The sequence below is a fragment of the Astatotilapia calliptera genome, chromosome 7, assembly GCF_900246225.1.
Source record: "Astatotilapia calliptera chromosome 7, fAstCal1.2, whole genome shotgun sequence".
Classification (NCBI taxonomy): Eukaryota; Metazoa; Chordata; class Actinopteri; order Cichliformes; family Cichlidae; genus Astatotilapia; species Astatotilapia calliptera.
The window spans coordinates 40,854,727-40,874,992 of record NC_039308.1 but is presented as its reverse complement, the minus strand read 5'-3'; the positions used below and the strand labels follow the sequence as shown (position 1 = coordinate 40,874,992).

Sequence of the window (20,266 nt, the reverse complement as noted above, 5' to 3'; positions counted from 1 at the left end):
CTGTACATCAACAGCAAAAGCTCTAAGCACTCTGTTTCAAACAGTTTTTTTCTGGTGGAGAGGAGATATCCTCCTTACTATGGTCATCTCAGGCACAGAACACAGAAGTCACACTTACCTGGTATTCTGGCATTGTAATTTTTTGGTTGATATAAAGGCAGGTGGAAAAAGAGCTTGTTACATGCAGTGAATGAATTAACAGGTTTTATCTAAGCCCAATATAAGATACATTATGATTTTCTATGAACTGATCTTGTGTCATTTATCATTTGTGTACACACAGCATGTGTGAGAGCATATTTAGACATTGCTGATTTGTCTAGTTTCTATTTGGAGACGCTGTTAGATGGGTAAATATTACATAAATATGAAGGTGAATTATGCTGATGTGCACCCACCCTCTCTGCTGACTGTGCTGTGCCAAAGAAGATAGGGATGAAGGCAAGCCAGATAATACAGGTGGTGTACATTGTAAATCCAATGGGTTTGGCTTCATTGAAGGTCTCTGGCACACTTCGGGTCTTGATAGCATAAACAGTGCATGTGACCATCAAGAGAATGCTATATCCCAAGGAGCAGATAAGTGATAGGTCAGAAATGTCACACTTCAGGACACCCCGTGCATTCTCAGGATCCTGTGTGCGCTGCTCCCCGTAGTCCACAAAGGTATGTGGTGGGTCAGCAGCAAACCACAGGAGGACACCCAACAGTTGAACTGAGATGAGTGAGAAAGTGATAACTAGCTGCGAGGCTGGCGAAATGAAGCGTGGTGCTGTCACTGCCTTCTTTCCCTGTTCGAAGATGCGATGGATACGGTTAGTCTTGGTGAGCAGCGCAGCATAACTGAAACACATTCCAAGGCCCAGGAAAATGCGGCGGAAGGAGCAGACGACAATATCAGGAGCAGCAATCATGGGGAAGGTGATGATATAACATAGGAAAATACCTGTCAGCAGGACATAGCTCACTTCCCGACCTGAGGCACGCACAATGGGTGTGTCATTGTAGCGAAAAAAGGTTACGATGATAAAGGTTGTAGCGATAATGCCTAGAACAGAGATGAAGACAGGCACCACTGCCCAGGGCGAGTGCCACTCTAGCTTGATGATGGGGATTGGTTGGCAGCCAGTACGGTTTTGGTTGGGTCTCTTCTCGTAGGAACAGAGCTCACAGGTGAACTCACTGGCCTGGAAGTGGTATCCCTCGCAGCGCTCACAATGCCAGCAACACGGCACACCCTTTACTACTTTCTTCCTTTCACCAGTGAGGCAGGGCAGGCTGCATACTGAACCCGGAAGGGACAAGTCCCCAGTTGTCCACTGTAAGGCCTCCATCTAAGGAGAGGGAATAGGAAACTAAGCAATCTGTACCATCATAGTTGGGTCTAAATCAAAGTTCAAATATATTGTAGAACTGCACACAGCAACAGTTTTTAGATAGAGCTAAACAGAACACAATCAAATAAGATACTGATTCTTCTTGATGCAGTGCGAAGAATCAAATTGAGAAACACATAAACTTTTTCTTTGCGCTTGACTGGGGAGCATATTTGTTATTTTCATGTTTTTTACCCCTTGCAAGTTAGCGGCCCTTACATTTAGATGCAACTGATTGGTCCAGTGCCCGATGACCTTGTACTCTGCCACCGACCTGTTGTTGATCTGATATTGGAAGATGTCATAGCGTCCGGGAGCATCCCCATTCTCATTAAAGATGACTGGAGTCCCTGCACTTCCTGAACAAAGCAACAAAGCAACAAAAAAGAGCAGAACATTCTGTTTTCAGAAATTGATGGAAAAGGGAAACACAAGATAAAGAGTTATCCTAATACGCGGAAAGAGACGTAAATTTGGAAAGAGAGAGATATCAGATTAAATTAAAAAACGGGTATTGATAAAAAAGTGCCAGAAAATACTCAAGTTTAAAATTAAAATCTTTAACTGTATATTTATTTTATAACTTATATTCACGTTTTAAGCAATTTGGAGTTTAATGTTCTCCAGATGTCCTGATTGATGATTTGCTGATGCTCACAAAGTAATCCATTGTAACAGGAATTCAAATACCACTAATTATTAGCAAAAATTAAACTAAAATCTTAGTACCCTATTTTTATGTCAAAAAATTTTGTTTAATCAAATCCCACACGTAAAAGCCAAAAATGCAGTCAAATGTTTGTCAAGAACACACCAAATCCTAGCTGTGTAGAAATGTTGGCCAATCAAAAGTCTAGAAGCCTGGGAGGGAAAGAGTAAACAGAGTTTTATGCAAACCTTAAGTGCTTCTGAAAAGCTTTTTTGTTTTTCTGGAAAGGCAGCTAATTTTGTGTTACTTTTCAAGTGCCTTCATCATTTCAAATGTTAATAACCAAAGACAGTATTTTGGCTGGTGTAGGAAAGAACAAAATGCATACAGCATGCATAAATTTTAATTTAACAAAGTTAAATATACTTGCAACAATGCATCACTGATGCATTGTTGCAAATGCCATCAGTCCTTCAGACAAATGATGTTCTCCGGGGGAACATGAAAATCAGACTTACATTGCACATAGTCCACCGGATTACTAGACAAAGAAGCGTGATTTGTCACTCCCAAGAGTAAGTCCCCAGTGGTTTAGAGTCTATTGGCATTGTGCTTTACAACACTGCACCACTTTGCATTGTGCTTGGTCATGTAAGGTTTGGATGCAGCTGATGGGCCATGAAAACCTCAAGCTCTGTATGCACTGTTTTGGAGCTAATCTGAAGGCAACGTCAAGTTTGGAGGTTTATAGTGACTGACTTTGGAGATTGTACCTTGGCATCCACTGACCCTATTCTGTGATTTTGTAGGGCACTTCATAGCTGAGTTGTTGCCATTCATAGTTGCTTGTAATATGAATATACAAGTATAAAGAAAAAAACAGTTTTGACTGGCATATTAAAGCACTATTTGTAAACCCAAATGCTAGATCCCAATGCTTATACATTAAGGAAGAGCATTCAGAGTCTTGGATTCACTAAATGGATTCACTCTATTTTTCTTGCAGCCGCTATATTTACTGTATTGTGGTGTTAGTATACAGTTGAGCTGGATTACTTGCTGTGGGGTAAATAATACTGGGGACTCGAGGCACATTAGTTTAGATGTGGAAAGAGGAAGAGCAGAAGATAGAAGTTAATTTGCAGAACATCAACAACAAAAGAATTCACATTCATAATAAAGTGAGTGGGTGGCAGTTTGATTCGATGCTGTCCTGATTTCTTTCTTCAGCATGAATAAAAGTAGTCCATAACACATCACTACGGAGATGAATCAGCACAGCTTGCCTCAAGATGTACAAACGCCCCTCCACCACCTCCTATCTCCTCCCCCACTTCCCTTCACTTCACTTCCCTTCACTTCACTTCACAGACTCTGCTTTGATACAGAATTAACATCCTGACTTCACATCACTTCAAAACATGATAATCACAATAACTCACTGGTGATCTCTGTCATTTAACACAATAAGAAACAGACTACAAATAAACATTCTGTGAACAAACAAAAACAACTTGTACTATTGGTTACACATAAAATAAGATAGTTTCAATACTAGAATGTTGAGTCCAGATTGGTTTTCTATGAGTTTTGGTAAGTTTTTATCACGTGACAACTAACTAAGGTTTTAAATCTCAGCACTTAGCTATTACGGTGGAAAGTTAAAAAGTTTTGATGCATCAGCTCTATTATACATTCAATAAAAATCAGTCCATCATATCAACACCAAAGTGTTGATGGGCATTGACACATGTAACAAGATTTATTTTTAAGAAAATAATCTCTGGAGAATTTGACCATAAATATTCATACTTTATTAATTCTCCTGTTCAACCTGGATCCAACAGGACCGCATCTTTTTTAGTACACTGCCAGGAAGCACAGTGCAGCAAGGTATCTGGATTTTATGGAACCGCTACAGCTGAAGCTTGCCAGGTCGTCCATTCATCTGCGTGATAATGAGTCTGAACCTATATATTCACTCTGCTCGTATTTCTACATCCTTGCTCTGACTTTAATGTGTACTCGTCTGCAGCTTTCACATTTGTTCTGCTACCTTCACACAACATCCTGAGCCACATCCACTTCAAGGATGGCCATGGCTCAGGTGGTAAAGCATGACCATAACCTTTTTTTTTCCTGCTTCCTCCTGCTTTCCTTTCAGATGTCTTGATCTCAAGACATCTTTCAAGATGTCTTGTTCAAAGTAGAGTATAAAGAATTGTATTTTAGCTTAATAAAACGGAAGAGAAGCTGACGTCTGTTTCAACAATGTCTGTTGTTGAGATTAAAAGTCCACTAAAACAGCTGAATTATTTGTTTCCTCCTTATGCCTTGCTTTGCACTTTTTTTGTGAAGTCGCAGCAGGAGATGCACTTGTCACATATTCATCAGTTCACTCACTTAAAACATCTCTCCTCATCCCTCACAATTCCAATCTGATTGCTGCTCCACAGGGTCAATCACACTGCTTTAAAACATCAGAATGGTCTTATTGATTTTTAATACGCATCCAATGTCCAACTAAATCTGAGGGAATCTCCCTGACCTCTCCCTCTTTCTCCCTCACCCACTTCTCTACTTTGCTTAGCTAAATGTGTTCAAACAGAACGTTGGTACAAAGGCCTCATACAGATGGCTACTTTGCACTAAGCACTAACATTAGGACAAGTTTTCCGATTAACCTTCTGACGCTCCTCTAAAAATAAGCACAGTGAGCAGACGGCTGAATTGGCCATTAGCCATTAAAAAGCCTCAAACATGTGTGACATGAGTGTTTGTGTGTGTCTATACTGCAATAAAAAGAAGCTAATTGAGGCACAAATCGCACATGGGCCATATACTGGTGAGCCAGGATTAATTGGTGGTGCATAATAGATGCTGCAAAGCTAAGCTGAGTTGATGTTTTTAGAGGCTGTAGATTAATTCACAGTTAACCGATTCAGTTAATTTGCTTCATCAGTGAACTGACTGGTTTATGTTTAACAGGTTTAGTTAAACTGATATTACCCACGTAAACCTGCCTGAAATGACATCTACAAGTTTTCTGGGTCCCCTCCTCGATCACCGTCAAGCCATGGAGAAGACGTGTTCTCGATTGTCTGGGGCACAACCCTGGAAGATCACCGGCGCCAGTTCAAGGGGTGCTGAATCGAGGCAAAGAATCACCCCGTCGCCAATGCTCAGAGAGTCAGGACATGCAGCAGCCAGGCAGATGCAGCCAGGCCCTGGGGAGGAGGAAAGGTGGCTGTTGGAGCTTATTGTCTTGGAACAGCTCAGCATGTAGATACAGTTGCCAGTGGAAATGAACCAGCGCTGGCCGGAAAAGGCTCTTCAGTCCACCTCCGGTGTCACAGACTACCATGGAGCCTTACTAACTCATTTTTATCTGTTTCCCCTCCTCAGGTGCTGGTGGCTACAGGCGCTTCACCCATTTCATGGGGAGTCACACAGATGCTGGGGCAGGAGTGCTGGAGGTGGGGGTGTCTGGGATATCTCTGCAGGGAGTGTGCACTGATAGAGGTGGGGCAGATGTTTTACATCTTCAGCATCCCAGCATGTTCCCCCAGTCTGGGAGGGACAGGTATAGCATGTGGAACCCGAGACAGGTATAGCATGTGGAAATTCTTTGTGTGCATGGGGATGTTGGGGGCAGTTCTTAAAAGCTGTTGGGAACTGATATTCCAGGTGATTCATAAAAATCCTTACAGCTGGAAATACTCTGGAGGAAATAACGGCAACATTTTAAGGGTGGGCATCCAGGGCGGGCTCACTGATAGTGCACATCCTGCCCAAAATGTCAGCTGGTAAGCCAGCAGCCATTGCGCCTTTGCACTCAACCTTTAGTAAATGTTCCATTTTTGTCCATGATTTGTAAGTTCATTCGAATCATGAGGTGGCTTTAGCTCAGGAGGTAGAGCAGGTCATCTACAAATTGGAAGGTTGGTGGTTTGCCGGCAAGCCAAATATCCTTTGGCAAGAGAAGTTCCGGAAGTTGCTCATATGAATGTGTGATTGTTAGACAGACAGCATTTAGGTAGAAAAAGAAGAGACAAAAGTGCTTGTGGGTGTGAATAGGTGAATGAGGTATTAGTATATTATAGGGCTAATCAGACTTTATGCACATGGCTAGAGAGCAGCCAAATATGTAATATGTAGTAGTATTGTCGCAGTTACTTATTATCAGCAGATTAGACCCTGCTGTCTCCAGACAGCTGACAATAGGTCAGCTAAACAAGTGGATGGATTTTTTGTCATTATTTTTACCACTCAATTTGATATTTCACACTAGTTTTTTGTAGGTCCTAGCACACACAAGGAGATGTTTGCTTGAAAAACACAAGATAGAAAGACAGTAAGCAATTTAAATATCACTTTCCGTTTGAAGAAAAACTCTTTTTTTTTTGCTTTAAGAGAACCTCTGTTCACCTAATGGACATAAATTACTTTACCATGAAATTACATAGTACTTAAAATAACCTAAGGTGTATGTAAAATTACTTAAGTCATACTTAAAAATTGTATGCCGCGCTTAAAATTACTTGCAATACAATTTGTGTGTTCTTCCCTGTAAAATGCCTAGATTTAGGAAAGATTAAGTCACCCCATAATACAGCCTCCGCCCTAAAATTTCCTCAGAAGTCAGTGTGCCATATGATTGCATTAGCAATACATTTAATAACGCTCTATGTTAACAGTTACACACTATATAGGACAACTTTATAGAATTATATTTGTTCGCAGATGTTGGCAGCTATCAGTGAATAGTTATCAGCTGTTTTGCAACAAAAAAAGACACAACAGACATAACAAGAACTCCATAACAGCAAATGAACTGTACAACAGAAAATACAAATGCTATTTATGGTCTCCTCACAACAATGATAAGAAAAATAAACTGGGTCCATATGGCATGTTGTTAATACACTCTGATCTCTGGTCTCCCACTCAGAGACACAGGTCTCCAAGTGTCCAGCATTCAGACGGTTACCTGAGGACACTCATGTGAGAGAAAATCTGCTCACACAGATATGTAGAGCCAAATACTGTCAATAATGCCTCTGCAATGTTCTGAAGACAGTTAAACTTGTCAGGTAGTGATGTCCAGCAGGTGAAAATGCAGCTCCATGAACACGCACATCTATGTATTCCAACTGCTTCGATGTTATATGTATGATTTCTACACATTTTACGTCAGATAAAAACTTTGGTTGTAAGATAAGTAAGATAAGTAAGATAAGTATTTAATAAAAGCGAGACATTTTAAATGAGAATAAGAAAGTATTTCTTTGTGCCCCCCTTTCCCTGTTAATGCCCTACCTGGCCCCCTGGCAAAACTTTGCTAGATCCGCCCCTGCACAGTGTCAGCTGTCAGCTACGTAAAAAAAAGGATCCTGGTGTTATTTGTCTCTCAGAAACAGTTCATAACTTCCCTTCAACTCATTCATGTCACCTAAAAGGTAAACCTGTTTCTCCATCACCTGTTCAGCTCTGATGATTCAGTAAGGACATCTCCTGGTTTCATCTTCATGTTTCCCTCTCACCACATATCCAAACCGATATCGTGACCAGCAGCTTTTACAGCTGTGGCTCCAGCAAACATCAGCTGATACTAGAAATTAATATTAAATAAATTCTAACAAAAGCTTATCAAGCTTAAATGCGCTGCTGTTGTTTAGCGCGACATTTGCCGGTTTCTTCTTTCTGGCGCAAATTGGGCGATAAACAAACAAGAGAGAAAAGCCGATCAGCTGATCATTGATCAGTTTCATGATTGAAGTAGAAACAGGAGAGAGAGGGGAGAGAATGAGAGGAGAAGAGGCAGCTGTGCAGCATAAAGACAGAATAACTCCAGCTTTGTGTCTTTTTCCATTCTAGCTGAAGTACGGGACAAACTGTTCCTTTTCACCTCAACACGAAACGCGTAATATTTTCTCTGAATACGGGAGATTTCGTTTTTTTTCGGGATGGTTGGCAACTCTACTAACTAACCTTATGAATAAAATAAAGTTCACTACGATATCAGTAAAATCAAAGCACCCCCCCAGCTGTATAGAAACTCCTCATGCTAGCTAGCACGCAGTACGAGTTATTGTAACTGACTGTAAAAAGTCAGCACAACGAAAATAAACTCCACCTAAACTTGCATTATATCTGACACAGATAGACTGCAGGTCATAACTTCTTACCTGAAGTTCAGTTCACCTGACACTCGGACCGGCGGCTGCCTTGGGTCTCTCCTCCTGCCTCCCCTTTCTCTCATCCACCTGTTGGCCTCCACCACTTGCTAATTTTACTGAATCTGAGGAAGCTCCGCCATAGCCACCACCAAACAACAGAGTTATTTTTTATACAACGACTAGCATCTGGCCAATCCACCACCTTTCATTCTTTATACCGTTACAAAGAAGAAAAAATTTGAGATCTTCAGGTCTCAAGAATGAATTGTGTTCACCTTTGGCTATGGAATTTTGAATCACTCCAAAGTCTCACCATTGAAGTTGACGGCGTGGATATGGGTCAGCAGCTCTCTTCCATCAATGTTGGTCATACGAGGGCACAGGCCAAGGTACCCTGGGCAGAGCTCACGGTGCATGTGGTGCAGAGCATGGGCCATCGCGTAGACGGCGTCCATCACAAACTGCACCTTCCCCTCTTGTTCATAGATGGAGTCACGGCCAACTTTCTCCAACCCTGAAACAAAGTTGATCGACTTAAATTACCAAACATATAAAATATATTGCAGGCTGAAAGTTCAGTGAACTCACTATGGTTAAATGGGGAACTCAGCTGGGGTCTATTTTGGACCTTCTAATGGTTGCTTAAAGTAATGACTTGAATGACTGACTTACAAATGACTTAATAATTATCATCCAATAATATCATATATAAAAAAGAGAACATTCTGCATAATTAATACTTTGACTTTAGGATACTTAAGTTTTTTTTTTATATAAAACCATAAATATGATTAAGCAGAATTATGATTTTCTTAAGTAAGGAGTAAAAAAATAAATTCACCACTTGCAAAATAGTTATTATGTTAAAAAATGTATAGTGTCACTTTTTCCAGTGTTTTTCTATTGTGTGCCAACTGTACATATTTGTGATTAAATGGTTTCCTTGGCAAAGTTCTTGGTCTTTTTGGTACCACTCCATTGAAAAAAATCAAGCAAGTCAAAACTGCCATGGAAAATGCCTTAAAAGGAGTTGTTTACTGAGGACCACAAATATCACTGTGGGTTTCATTCAGGCAGCAACATTAAAATGACTAAGAAACTAAAGCACTGACATATTCATCTTTAGGCTCCACGGGGGAAAAAGAAAAGAAAAAAAAAACACCACACATTCAGAGAGCAAAGAAATAAGCACAATACTGTTCAACTACCTTTACTAATATATATCTGAGTCAATCTCATCCCACCTCTTTATTTGATCTCTTTCTTTTAACCCAAAGGTTACGGCACTCATCCTTTCCGTTAGGCAAGAAGTTACTAACAAAGATCATGGGAGTATGAAAAGAGCAACATTTCCTCTAATAAACCCATTAACATAAAAAGATACCTGATCTCATTTGTTGATTTAAAAATAAATCAAAGAAGACATTATGCAAAGTTTTTTCCAGATTTTCTAGAGAATTATTGGTGTTACTAGAGGCACGCTGCACCATGATGTTGGTGCACGCCAAAAAGGAAAAGAGAAAGACAGGAGGGGAAGACTAACTATTGGACTGGACCCTCCATAGACAAGAGACAAGGCCTTGTTGGATTAACAGGAGCTTCAAAAATCCAATTTAATTTTGATGGCAGACAAGAGAGGAAGGATCTGTCCAAATGGAGACATTTGCTCTGACTAATTACAGATAAAGAGTGATTACATATCTATATGGCTGACCCATGAATGGTGAGCAGACAGCACAGGATGTCAAACAACCGAGACTGACAGAATGTAAATGGTAAATGGCCTGTATTTGTATAGCGCTTTACTTGAAGAGTCGGTGCAACATCATCAAAGTAAAATTTGAATGTAGCTTCTCACAACGACATAGAGAAGCTGAGACACCATCACACACTAAGACAAACACACACACATTTTGAAACGCATTTTTGAGTGGCGCTAAATACTAAACAGCTGCTTAAACCCTTCAGACATTGTTGCTGCTTTCAAACAGAGAAGGAAAGAGGGAAAGATGCTGAGCCTGTGTCTAGGTACATCAGTTCATCTGGTGATGTCCCCAACTGAGCAAACTGCAGCACAAACAGAAACATGTACACAAGAAAACACAAGGCATTCAAATGCAATCTCTCATCTGTAATTAGCTTCGGTTCCCTTTTCCCTTGTTACACTGGGTGTATACATTGTCTCAGTCTTCCTTTTGCTCTTGGTCATGTTCTCCCTTCTAGCTGTGTCCTTCCTTCTCGTGTGTTAGGGTTAGAAGAGTTTTTGGTTATATACTTTTGCTTCTGACCTGTTTTGTTTTTCATTGTGTTTTTATAAGGCCTTTGCAATAAAACTATTTTTTAGTTTTATGCCTTGTCCTCCAGGTCCTGCCTGCCTGCCACACAGAAAAGTTTGACAGTTTGTCCACTAGGAGTTCGAAAAAACGTGTTACTTTAAAATTCAACACTTTTTTCTTTTTTTAACCTATCTGATTAACTAGGAACAGTCTGTAAACCCATATGGAAAAAAATAGTAAAAACTTATAAAAGACTTGCATAAGATGTGGCCTACTTCATATAGTAAATCATATAAGGCATATATGATTTACTCATGAAAGTGGCCACTTTCTCATTACTTTCATATATTATTTTAGTAAGTATCCAAAACATACATGTTTCATTTATATAATTTTTCAAGGGATCTTATATCTGTTTTCACTCTTGTATGCTTTTCATACACAACAGATACAAACTTTATAAGATTTATATATATCTTTTCCATATGGGAAGCTATAATTATCAAAATTTAAGATGCACATAGCCAGACTAATGATTGAAATTATAATCATAGCAATAGGAGTAAATTTAAAACAGGAAAAGCTGGTGCATTCAAGTGTAAAATGGAGAATAAAAACAACAACACTGATGTTTTTAGTGCCCTAAGTTATCATTTAAGTCTATCAAAGTTGATGAACAGCATTTAATTTAATATTTGCAACTTCAATATAATCTGTGTACACTAAGTAAAAACACAGCAGCAGCTTTTTTATGTTACCCTACAAATGGCCAAAGTGTTGAGTTTGTCCTTTAAATGTGTATTAGGATAACATTAGGCTTCACTCTCTTACTCTAACATCCATCTCACAACCTGAATTAGAAAACAACATGGTCATTCCCATTATCTAAACAAGCTTCTCTGTAAGCTGCTTCAGCTCGCACACAAAAACAAACAGAATGGTGATTGCAATCAACGACAGACAGATAGAGAATCCATGCATGCAGGGGAGGATGTCAGGGAAGACGACAAGCTCACCTGTGGAAAGCATCTGTCAGGTAATTTGGCTGAAAGCTGCTTTTATCTGAGCATGTGAGTGTGATGTGTTTCTGTTGCAGTGCTACACTTCAAACAGAATACTTTCATTTTCATTAACCCCCCTAATTTATCCATTAACAAAACATTATTGATGTGTTTTAATCATATTATAGTGGAGTGGAAAGATTAAATGATTTCAATATATGCACATTTTTATTGGATAGCTTGCACAGTTTAAGGGCTGTTTAGACTTTTGTAACAAAATGGAATTAATGAAATGTCTTTTCTTTATTTGGACTTTAAAAACTCCCTTCATATTCCTATGGAATTAGAAATATTAACAGATTCATTAATATTAGTATTAGTATTTGAGAACAAACAAACAAAAACAGCACCTCTGCTAAATCACTGACTGGCAATTTTTTTCAAAGAACAGAAATATTTCATATTTTAAGCCACATTTAGAATCCACGTATTTATACAAATATGATTAAAAAACTGAAAAACATGTTCTCCTATTAAATTCCTACCTTACAATGACCCCATTGTTATTTTTCCTTCAGCTGTAATTAAAATACCATAAAGAAAGCATTTCTTCTTTTTAAGTCAGAGCAAAACAGCAATCAGCACGATTTCAAAGAATTGTTTTATGGCATTTTAAACACGATTCATATCTTCTAAGAATTACATTTACAATTTAAGTATAATTTGTATAATTTAAAGTGTTTTTGTACCTTTGAAAGCATTAGTCTCAACATTAAACCATTGAGAAAATCCAGTCAGCAAACTTATTTTAGCTAATTACTGAATGGTAAAAAAATAAGAAAGTGTCATAAATTAGGTTTATTAAAGGTATTTCAAGGAAAAATTTTTATCCAATGTGTAAACTCAAGTAAAAGATGGGATAGAAAGAAAATACTCCCATCCAAGCAGGCTGGGGAAAAATGCTTTGCTTTTGAATGAATTTCTTTTTAAGAGCGACACACTTGACCACATGAGTTGAGCTCAGAGGAGGTGGTGACAGACATAACAGATTATTCCTAATTAACCCAGTTAATTACAGTTAATAAGCAAATCCTCTCATAGAACATATCACACGGACACTGAAGTTTTGAACACACTGAACACATTTCCCCTCAAGTGATCTCATTCAGGATTTTACAAAAATTAAGACCTGGCTAAAGATTATACAGAAACTTACATTTAAAACTTGTTATATCAAAACAAAGAGCAAAGCTGTGAGTAAACTTCACTACATATTTGAAAAAGGAATAGAAGTTGAGTCTCCTTTAGTTTGTGCAGTTTGGCTACGTTCACACTGCAGGCGAAAGCGCATCAAATCTGATTTTTTTGACCCTATGCGACCCATATCCAATCATGGTATAATGGATTGGATTGGATTTATATAGCACTTTTCAAGGCACCCAAAGCGCTTTACAATTCCATTATTCATTCACTCTCACATTCACACACTGGTGGAGGCAGCTACAGTTGTAGCCACAGCTGCCCTGGGGCAGACTGACAGAAGCGAGGCTGCCATATCGCGCGATCTGCCCCTCTGGCCGACACCAGTAGGCAAAGTGTCTTGCCCAAGGACACAACGACCAGGACAGAGAGCCCGGGGATCGAACCGGCGACCTTCCGGTTACAGATGTGCTTCCCAACCTCCTGCGTATGACAGAGTGAACGGCACAAATCCAATATTTTCAAATCTGATCTGGGTCACTTTCGTATGTGGTACTGAATCTGATACATATCTGATGTTTTAGAAAGCGACTGCTGTTTGAATGGTCATGTCATATTAAACGTGAACATTTTATTTGTACTGTATAATCTGCAGATTCTGACAGAAATCTGTAACTATCATTTGAAGCACCGCTCCTCTCAAAAACAGCAATAAGGATCATTATTAGGTTATCTACATTATGTAAATAACAAAATAACTTAAAGCAAAAATTGGGAAACGTAAAGTCCGAAGTCTTTATATTAAGGCCATCAGTCAAACAATATTGTTTGCTCTGGGTCTAAACAGAGTGCGTTGTGTGTGACGTCTTATTTTGTGCATGCGGGCCGCTTTGAGCGGTCACACTAGAGCGCGTTTGCTGTCGCATTTTATTTGTAGTGTGAACAAGCAGACAAAAAAATCGGATTTGATCAGAAAATCGAAATTGAGCACCTGCAGGGTGAACGTAGTTTGCAGTTAGTCTGGTTGTGACAGAAACCAATTAGTAGCTGTTAACAGAGAAGAATCAATGTATTGAAAACAGTTGATGGTGAAGTCGTTTTTATCTTTCAGAATCAGAATCAGAATACTTTATTGATCCCTGGGGGAAATTATTTCAGTCTCCTGACACAAACAGATGCAACCACAAAGACCATAAAGCTCCTGATTTCAGCTGATTTGCATCCGCAGGACTGAGGAGCTCAATGTCCAGTGAGTGACAAAACCCCCCCAAAAAGGAGTGTTTCTTGGTTTGGAGCAGAAATACAGCTTTACCCTGTATTCATGTTCCAGACTCTGTTAACTAGTTTTTATCTTCTGACTTTTAGCAACGCATCTGGAAACAGCCTTGAGTTTGCACATGAAATCCAATCATAAACTAATTTCATTTTCAGTGCAAGCAGTCCTGTTACAGAAGAGATCACAGTTCAGGGGAAATTGGAGGCCAAGTCAACAACTCAAACTCATTGCTGTGCTACTAAAACCATTGCCGGAGCTGGTTCAGAAGAAAAATGCTGTGACTGCAATGATCAGGATTATAAACGAGAATTCAGGAGAGTGATGGCTTATACCGGAATAGCTTAATACCTATCTATAATCACTAATTACATGAGGCTAAATCATTAAGTCACTCATCACTGCATGATTCAGTGTTGTCCCTCTGGTAAAGCTAAAGTTACTTTTTCCTCATCCTCAAAGTCGGAAATAAAGTCCCTGGTGTCTCGCTCATCAGTCTGTACAAGTGAGAACTGCACCTACGCAGTTCTGCTCATTCATCTGTGCCACACAGCATGTGTTATAGTGGATGGATAGTGCCAAATTAATGAAGTGCAAAGATGACACCCATCCCCTTGGGCTTTACCACTGTTAGGTAGCAAGGCTCTTTGCACACAATACAGTTCCATCAGTCTTCAGAATAAGAAGGTTTGATACTCACATACCACTCAACACTCATGTTGGTACAATTTAGTCTTTCAGCACTTTACAGCACTGACAAAGATACTACGCACACACACGCACACACACGCACGCACGCACACACACACACACACACACACACACACACAATTAAGACTGCTGACCTGCCAACTCAGCTGTTTTGTCTGTGTGATGATGCAGCTCCAAAACTCAATCTGGAACTTCTAATAAAATCTTTTGAGATCTGCCCGACAGCAGCAGCCTGATCAAAGCTCAGGTAACATTATCAGGGAAGCAGTTGGAACACTGCAGCTTTTTCTAGAGTGCTGACATTGCCTTCTGCTGTTTTACTTCTATCTCCAGCTGGAGGTACTCTGTTTGTTTGTACTTAGCCAAACACCTCCACAAATGCTGTTTTGCGTGTCAGACAAGTTTTTAAGGGATTTAGCCGATAGTGCACCTCTGCTGAGTGTCTCCCTGCAGTCCTGATTCAGGGCTTCTCATGTAACAAACAGCTGCATGAGACATGGAACGAGAACAAAAACTCATTTCAGATCAGATTCACTATCAGTTAATGAGTCCAAATTTTATGCAATCATTTTGTTTGTCTTCAGAACCTAAAAAAATAAATAAATCCTTATTCGTAATTTTTTGGTGAGAGTTTAGTTCACTGGGTGAGCAGGTACAATATGCCTTAAGGCCAAAGTAGAAGTGGCCCAGGCTGAGTCTGGGGCCTTTTGTTTTGTGTATTCCCCTGCTCTCTCCTCCTCTTTCCTCTCTGCACTCCTGGTTAGGAGTGCTGAGTGCTAATGGCAGTCCCAAGCAGATTTCTTCTGTTTGTCTTTTGGGATAAAAAGCAAACTGTTGTCTTTTCCGATGTAAGGTTGTTTTTTTTAACTAGTGTTTTCCAAATCTGGGCCTTTGCAGGATTATCATGGTTTTATCTGTATTCAAAACAAGTCAGCTGGTCTGGGCCTTAAAAAGAAAAAAAAAACCAACAACACCACCACCAACAAAAAAGAATCTAGAAAAGCATTTTTTTTTATTGCTATGACATTTTAGCTTCATATATCAAACTTTTTCAAATTTTTTCATAATTTTTTTTATATAAATTGAAAAAATGTCATTAAAGCATGAAATATAAAAATATACTTTTCATAAATTGCCACTTGCAGCTGTGTTCTGCAAGATTAAGATTTTATTAGTGTGTACTCAAATATTGGACCTTGCACGGCTGCAAATTTCTGAACACATTTCCTAAAATCAGGGAATGTAACAAATGGAAAGTACCTGTTTTTTATTTCCTGTTTTAGGCCTCTGAAATCAGAGTGAGTGCAGGAAAACATTAGATTTCCATGATGTGACTTTAGGCTGCCACTTTAGGGAGAAGATTACTGCATGTGTTCTGGTATGAAGAAACAAGTGTTTATAAGGCAAAAACGTGTTTTCTTTAATTTGTGTATTGAGAACATCATCAAGGAAGTAAATTATTAGTTTTTCCCAGTCAAATCTGCTTTGGCTAAAATCATACATCAGCTTCAAACTACTAAAGTATTAAAAAAAAAAAGGAAAATATATGTCTTCAACCCATAGCTGGGTCACAGAGGTAAATGAAAATATATGATTAAGAAGAAAAGGAAAGGAAGAAGAAGAGAAATGATTTGTGTATCCTATCTATTAACGTCACATGTGTGATGGTGTTCTCATGCAATAGTGTTATGGGCTATTGGTGCAATGGTGCATTGTGTGAATAAATGTCATTGTACATTGATAATGACAAAGACAAAGATACCTGTACATTTCTTGGGACTGCCAGGTCTCTTGCCATGCATGCCCAGTTTACAGCTAAAGTTTTCCTCCCAGAACTCAGCAAACCATATGTTCCTGCGGTTATTGGACAAAGAGCGACTCTTGAAGTAACGGTCAAATGCTACCAAAAGAAGGAAAACATAATTAAAATCAGGATTTCTTTCAAAACATCCTGAAAATCTGGTCAAGTCAAGGTTGTTTCTGGCCTCACCATCCACAGATGCCCTCTTAGGAAGGATGGTGATGGCGCCTTCGGCTACCCGCTCCTGCTGGACTACCGGAGAGATCTTGGACCCCCAGCTGTCGGATCCCACCCACAGGAAGTGACCTGTCAGATTGTTGCTTTTTGCTGCATCCAGGATTCTCCTTTTAGCATCACAGGTGACGGATGACACAGTCAAAGGGGAGAAGAGGGAGCCAATTCTCATTCAATATTTTATTCGTATGTAGCATGAACATGCAGCGTAAAAAGACATCAAGAAAGTATACGCACAAGACATACACAACCAAAGCACCACAAAACAAGACGCTGCAGATCTTTCATGCTTGATGCCTAAAAACTGTCTTCATCTAAACTAAAACTACTAAAAAAATAAATAAATAAATAAAATAAAACTATTCCCTCTACTCGGAAATAAAAGAATTTCCCAGATGAAGCTGTTTGTTAAACAACCATTGTTATTAATGTAATTTACTGGTTATTTAAATTGTTATTTTACAAAGAAAGAAATGAGGAAATAATGTTTGTAGTTAATTATTAACGGAATAATTTAAGTTTATTTATTTTAATTTTTTGTGTAAAAAAAAAATTGCTTTATGAATAATTTAATGTATGGCAGCTGGTAATTAACAAGTATTTTCTCACTCCAAACCCTTTTAACATACTAGATAGCATACATCCTCCATACATCCTATAACTGCTTATTTAGTTCAGATTTGTGCTGGAGTCTCCTGCAGCCCCCACACCATCTGGTTTCCCATCTTTCTTAGACTGGTAACTGGTCCATGGTGTACTTTGCCTTCCACACTATCACAAAGTAGAAAAGCACAGTTGTCTACTGTGCAAACTGCAAACCAGCAGCCAATTATGCCCTACAAGGATTTGTGAAGCCTGGCAGCATGACTGGCAGCCAGGTAAAAAGGTGGCAAATGCTGGTAGACCTCAGGAAAGACCTGGTCTTTATGAGAAAGGTCTTGACAACCACTCTCTGATCTGATTTCGCCATGTGGTAAAACCAACAACCTTTATTTGTCACATACACAATTATACAGAGTACAACATGTAGTGAAGTCCGAGCTGCAAACAGGCTGCAGACCTAGCCGCGCCCATTGCAGGGCTTGGTTTTTTAGCATGGGGGTCTAGCCAGGACTCTTACTGGATAAAGGGTGGGAATCAAACTTGTGACTCCCACTCCAAATGTGTGTAGTCATACCACTACACTATCCAGCTGCAGGTACATAGTGGAGAAGAGGGTTCTGCTCATTGAGCTGACCATCACTTGGGAGGGGGGAGTGACAGCAGCCCATAAAAGGAAAGGTGTCAGTTTTTGGCGGTATGCCTCTTTCTGTCATGAATCGGCTGTGGCAGGCAGGGTGTAGGGCCCAGAATGAAGGCCACTCAGACAGAAGCGTAAACTCAAAGAGGCTGCTTTTATTCCAGTAACAAAAAAAACTCCATAAACGATAAACTTCCAAAAACCGAAACTAAACTAGAAACTAATACTAAACAGTAAGAAACCTGGAGACGAGGCACACAGAGGGAAAACCAAACAGCATGAGGGGACGACACGACACTGACTGAGAGAAACACAGGGCTAAAATACACTGAGGGATAACGGGGGAATGGGACACAGGAGGAGAGCACACCTGGGAGTAATCAAACACAATAAGACCAGAGGAAGCCAAACTAGACAACAAAGTAAAACAGGAAACACAACACATAGACGCGGATTTGACAAGGAGAGACAGCTGACAGGGGGACACAGAGCATCCATGGAACACAGAGAGAAAAACCAGAATACTAAGAATGCTAACATAGAAACCAAAATACTAGAAATAATAAATACTGACAAAATCAAAGTTCAATAACAACGCAAACTCGAAACACTGGGTCACTGACCCATGACCGTGACACTTTCATGCATCATTTCGATAGAGGATACACACGTGCATCCTCAGTGATAGCTCTTCCATTAAGCTTTTGTCTCTTTTTCTAAGTTTTAGACTCTTCCAATACTTTTGTTTTTCATGTTTGTCCTGAATCAGCTTAAAATTAAACCTGACTTTTTGTTTGTTATCCCTGCTTATCAAAAAGATGAGCTTCAGGCTTTTATTAAGATTTAGATCTGCAATTAGTGAATGGGTAAGACATTTTCATGTCCTACTCATGTTAATGCACATGTAAAAATATTTTATTTTATACTAATAGCTGGCCCAGTTATGTGAACACATTCCTACAGTCATACTCAAGTCTTTCATCATGTTTAAGTAAAGAAATTCTTTCAACATTTACAGTATAGTTTTTCCCCTTTTTTGTACTAGTAGTACCATAAAATCATATAATCATAATAAAGTACAAATTAAATAGGACCTTGGAATACATGTTAGATGCACAAGAAATAACCTTTTTCTTTACCGAATGTCGTCTTCATTGGCGAACATGATGACAGCGCGGGCATTGGGTGTCTCCACTAAACGGAGGATTATCTTATCAAACTCTCCAGGTCTCGGCTCACGAGGAATTTTCAGAGATTGAGCAATGCACACCCCTCCTGAGAGTGACAGAGGGAGAAAAAACAAATATTTAATAAACAAGACTGAGACTGCTAGGGCTAGCCTCATTTTAACCTTCTGAGGTGGTAATTATTACAAAACAATTCTATTACAGTCTTAAAGTCTACTCATGTATATTCATATAAGGACATGATGTGATTTCTTTTTAACTCTGTCCTGTCTGGCAGCTTTCACAATTAGAATTATGATCTGAATACACTGTTGTTCGTGTGCTACTTTTATCTTTTTAGTTAATCATTTCTTTTCAGTGTTATTTCATTTATTACTTTATATGTGTTGTATGACAATGTGAACAAAATGAAAGAGAAAAGAATAATAATAGGAAGAGGAGAGAAAATATTGGAAAATGTAATAAAATAAAGGAGCACAAACAGAAAAGAATGATGATTCGCCAACTATTGCACCTATACAACCCAAATTTATTTTATCTTGGTCAAATTTTTACTCTGATACTCACATATGACAGCACATGAATCATCACACTTTTATCTGCTGTCAGTGAAACATATGCACCAATGTGATTCTGCATTTCCTTGTATTAATACATCTTAGATTATTTGTGAATCATTTAACATCCCTTGAATCATCCTTAAAATTTGTTTAAAGATTTCTTACATTTAGTTTTTCATGTATGATTTTTAATTTGTTTTTTTACTCTTTCAGTCTGGATACTGCTGCCGGGAAGACCTGGGTCATGAATAAGTCTTCCCGGCATGACAGTGACCCAAAACCCACTGCTAAGGCAACAAGAGAACTGCAATAGAAGAAGCACATTAAGGGCACTGAGTGGCGTAGTCAGTCTCCAGGCCTCAGTCCTATAATAATCTGTGGAGGGAACTGAAGCTTGGAGTTACTTAGTGGCAGCCAAGAAAACAGAACAATATTTTTGATAGATTACTCAGTGATTAATTCCAGCTCAGTAGGGGTGCAATGATCAGCTGCATGTGTGATACTGTGAGATTTATCTACAGCCAAGCAAACAAATATGGAGAATAAATAATTAATTTACTTGAATGTATCAGTTCTTTC

The 20,266-nt window shown here is 39.0% G+C and overlaps 1 protein-coding gene across 2 annotated transcripts in view; it reads right to left on the bottom strand.

The window, feature by feature from the left end:
- Window positions 1–20,266, bottom strand: part of LOC113026231 (metabotropic glutamate receptor 8-like) — a 154,547-nt gene that overhangs the window by 11,958 nt on the left and 122,323 nt on the right. For both annotated transcript variants that reach the window (XM_026174761.1, XM_026174762.1), the window contains exons 4-9: window positions 19,080–19,215; window positions 16,656–16,810; window positions 16,428–16,565; window positions 8,518–8,718; window positions 1,596–1,735; window positions 399–1,334 (exon numbers count right to left, since the gene is read on the bottom strand). In XM_026174761.1, the coding sequence (XP_026030546.1) occupies window positions 399–1,334; window positions 1,596–1,735; window positions 8,518–8,718; window positions 16,428–16,565; window positions 16,656–16,810; window positions 19,080–19,215 (1,706 nt within the window). The remainder of the gene's footprint in view (window positions 1–398; window positions 1,335–1,595; window positions 1,736–8,517; window positions 8,719–16,427; window positions 16,566–16,655; window positions 16,811–19,079; window positions 19,216–20,266) is intronic.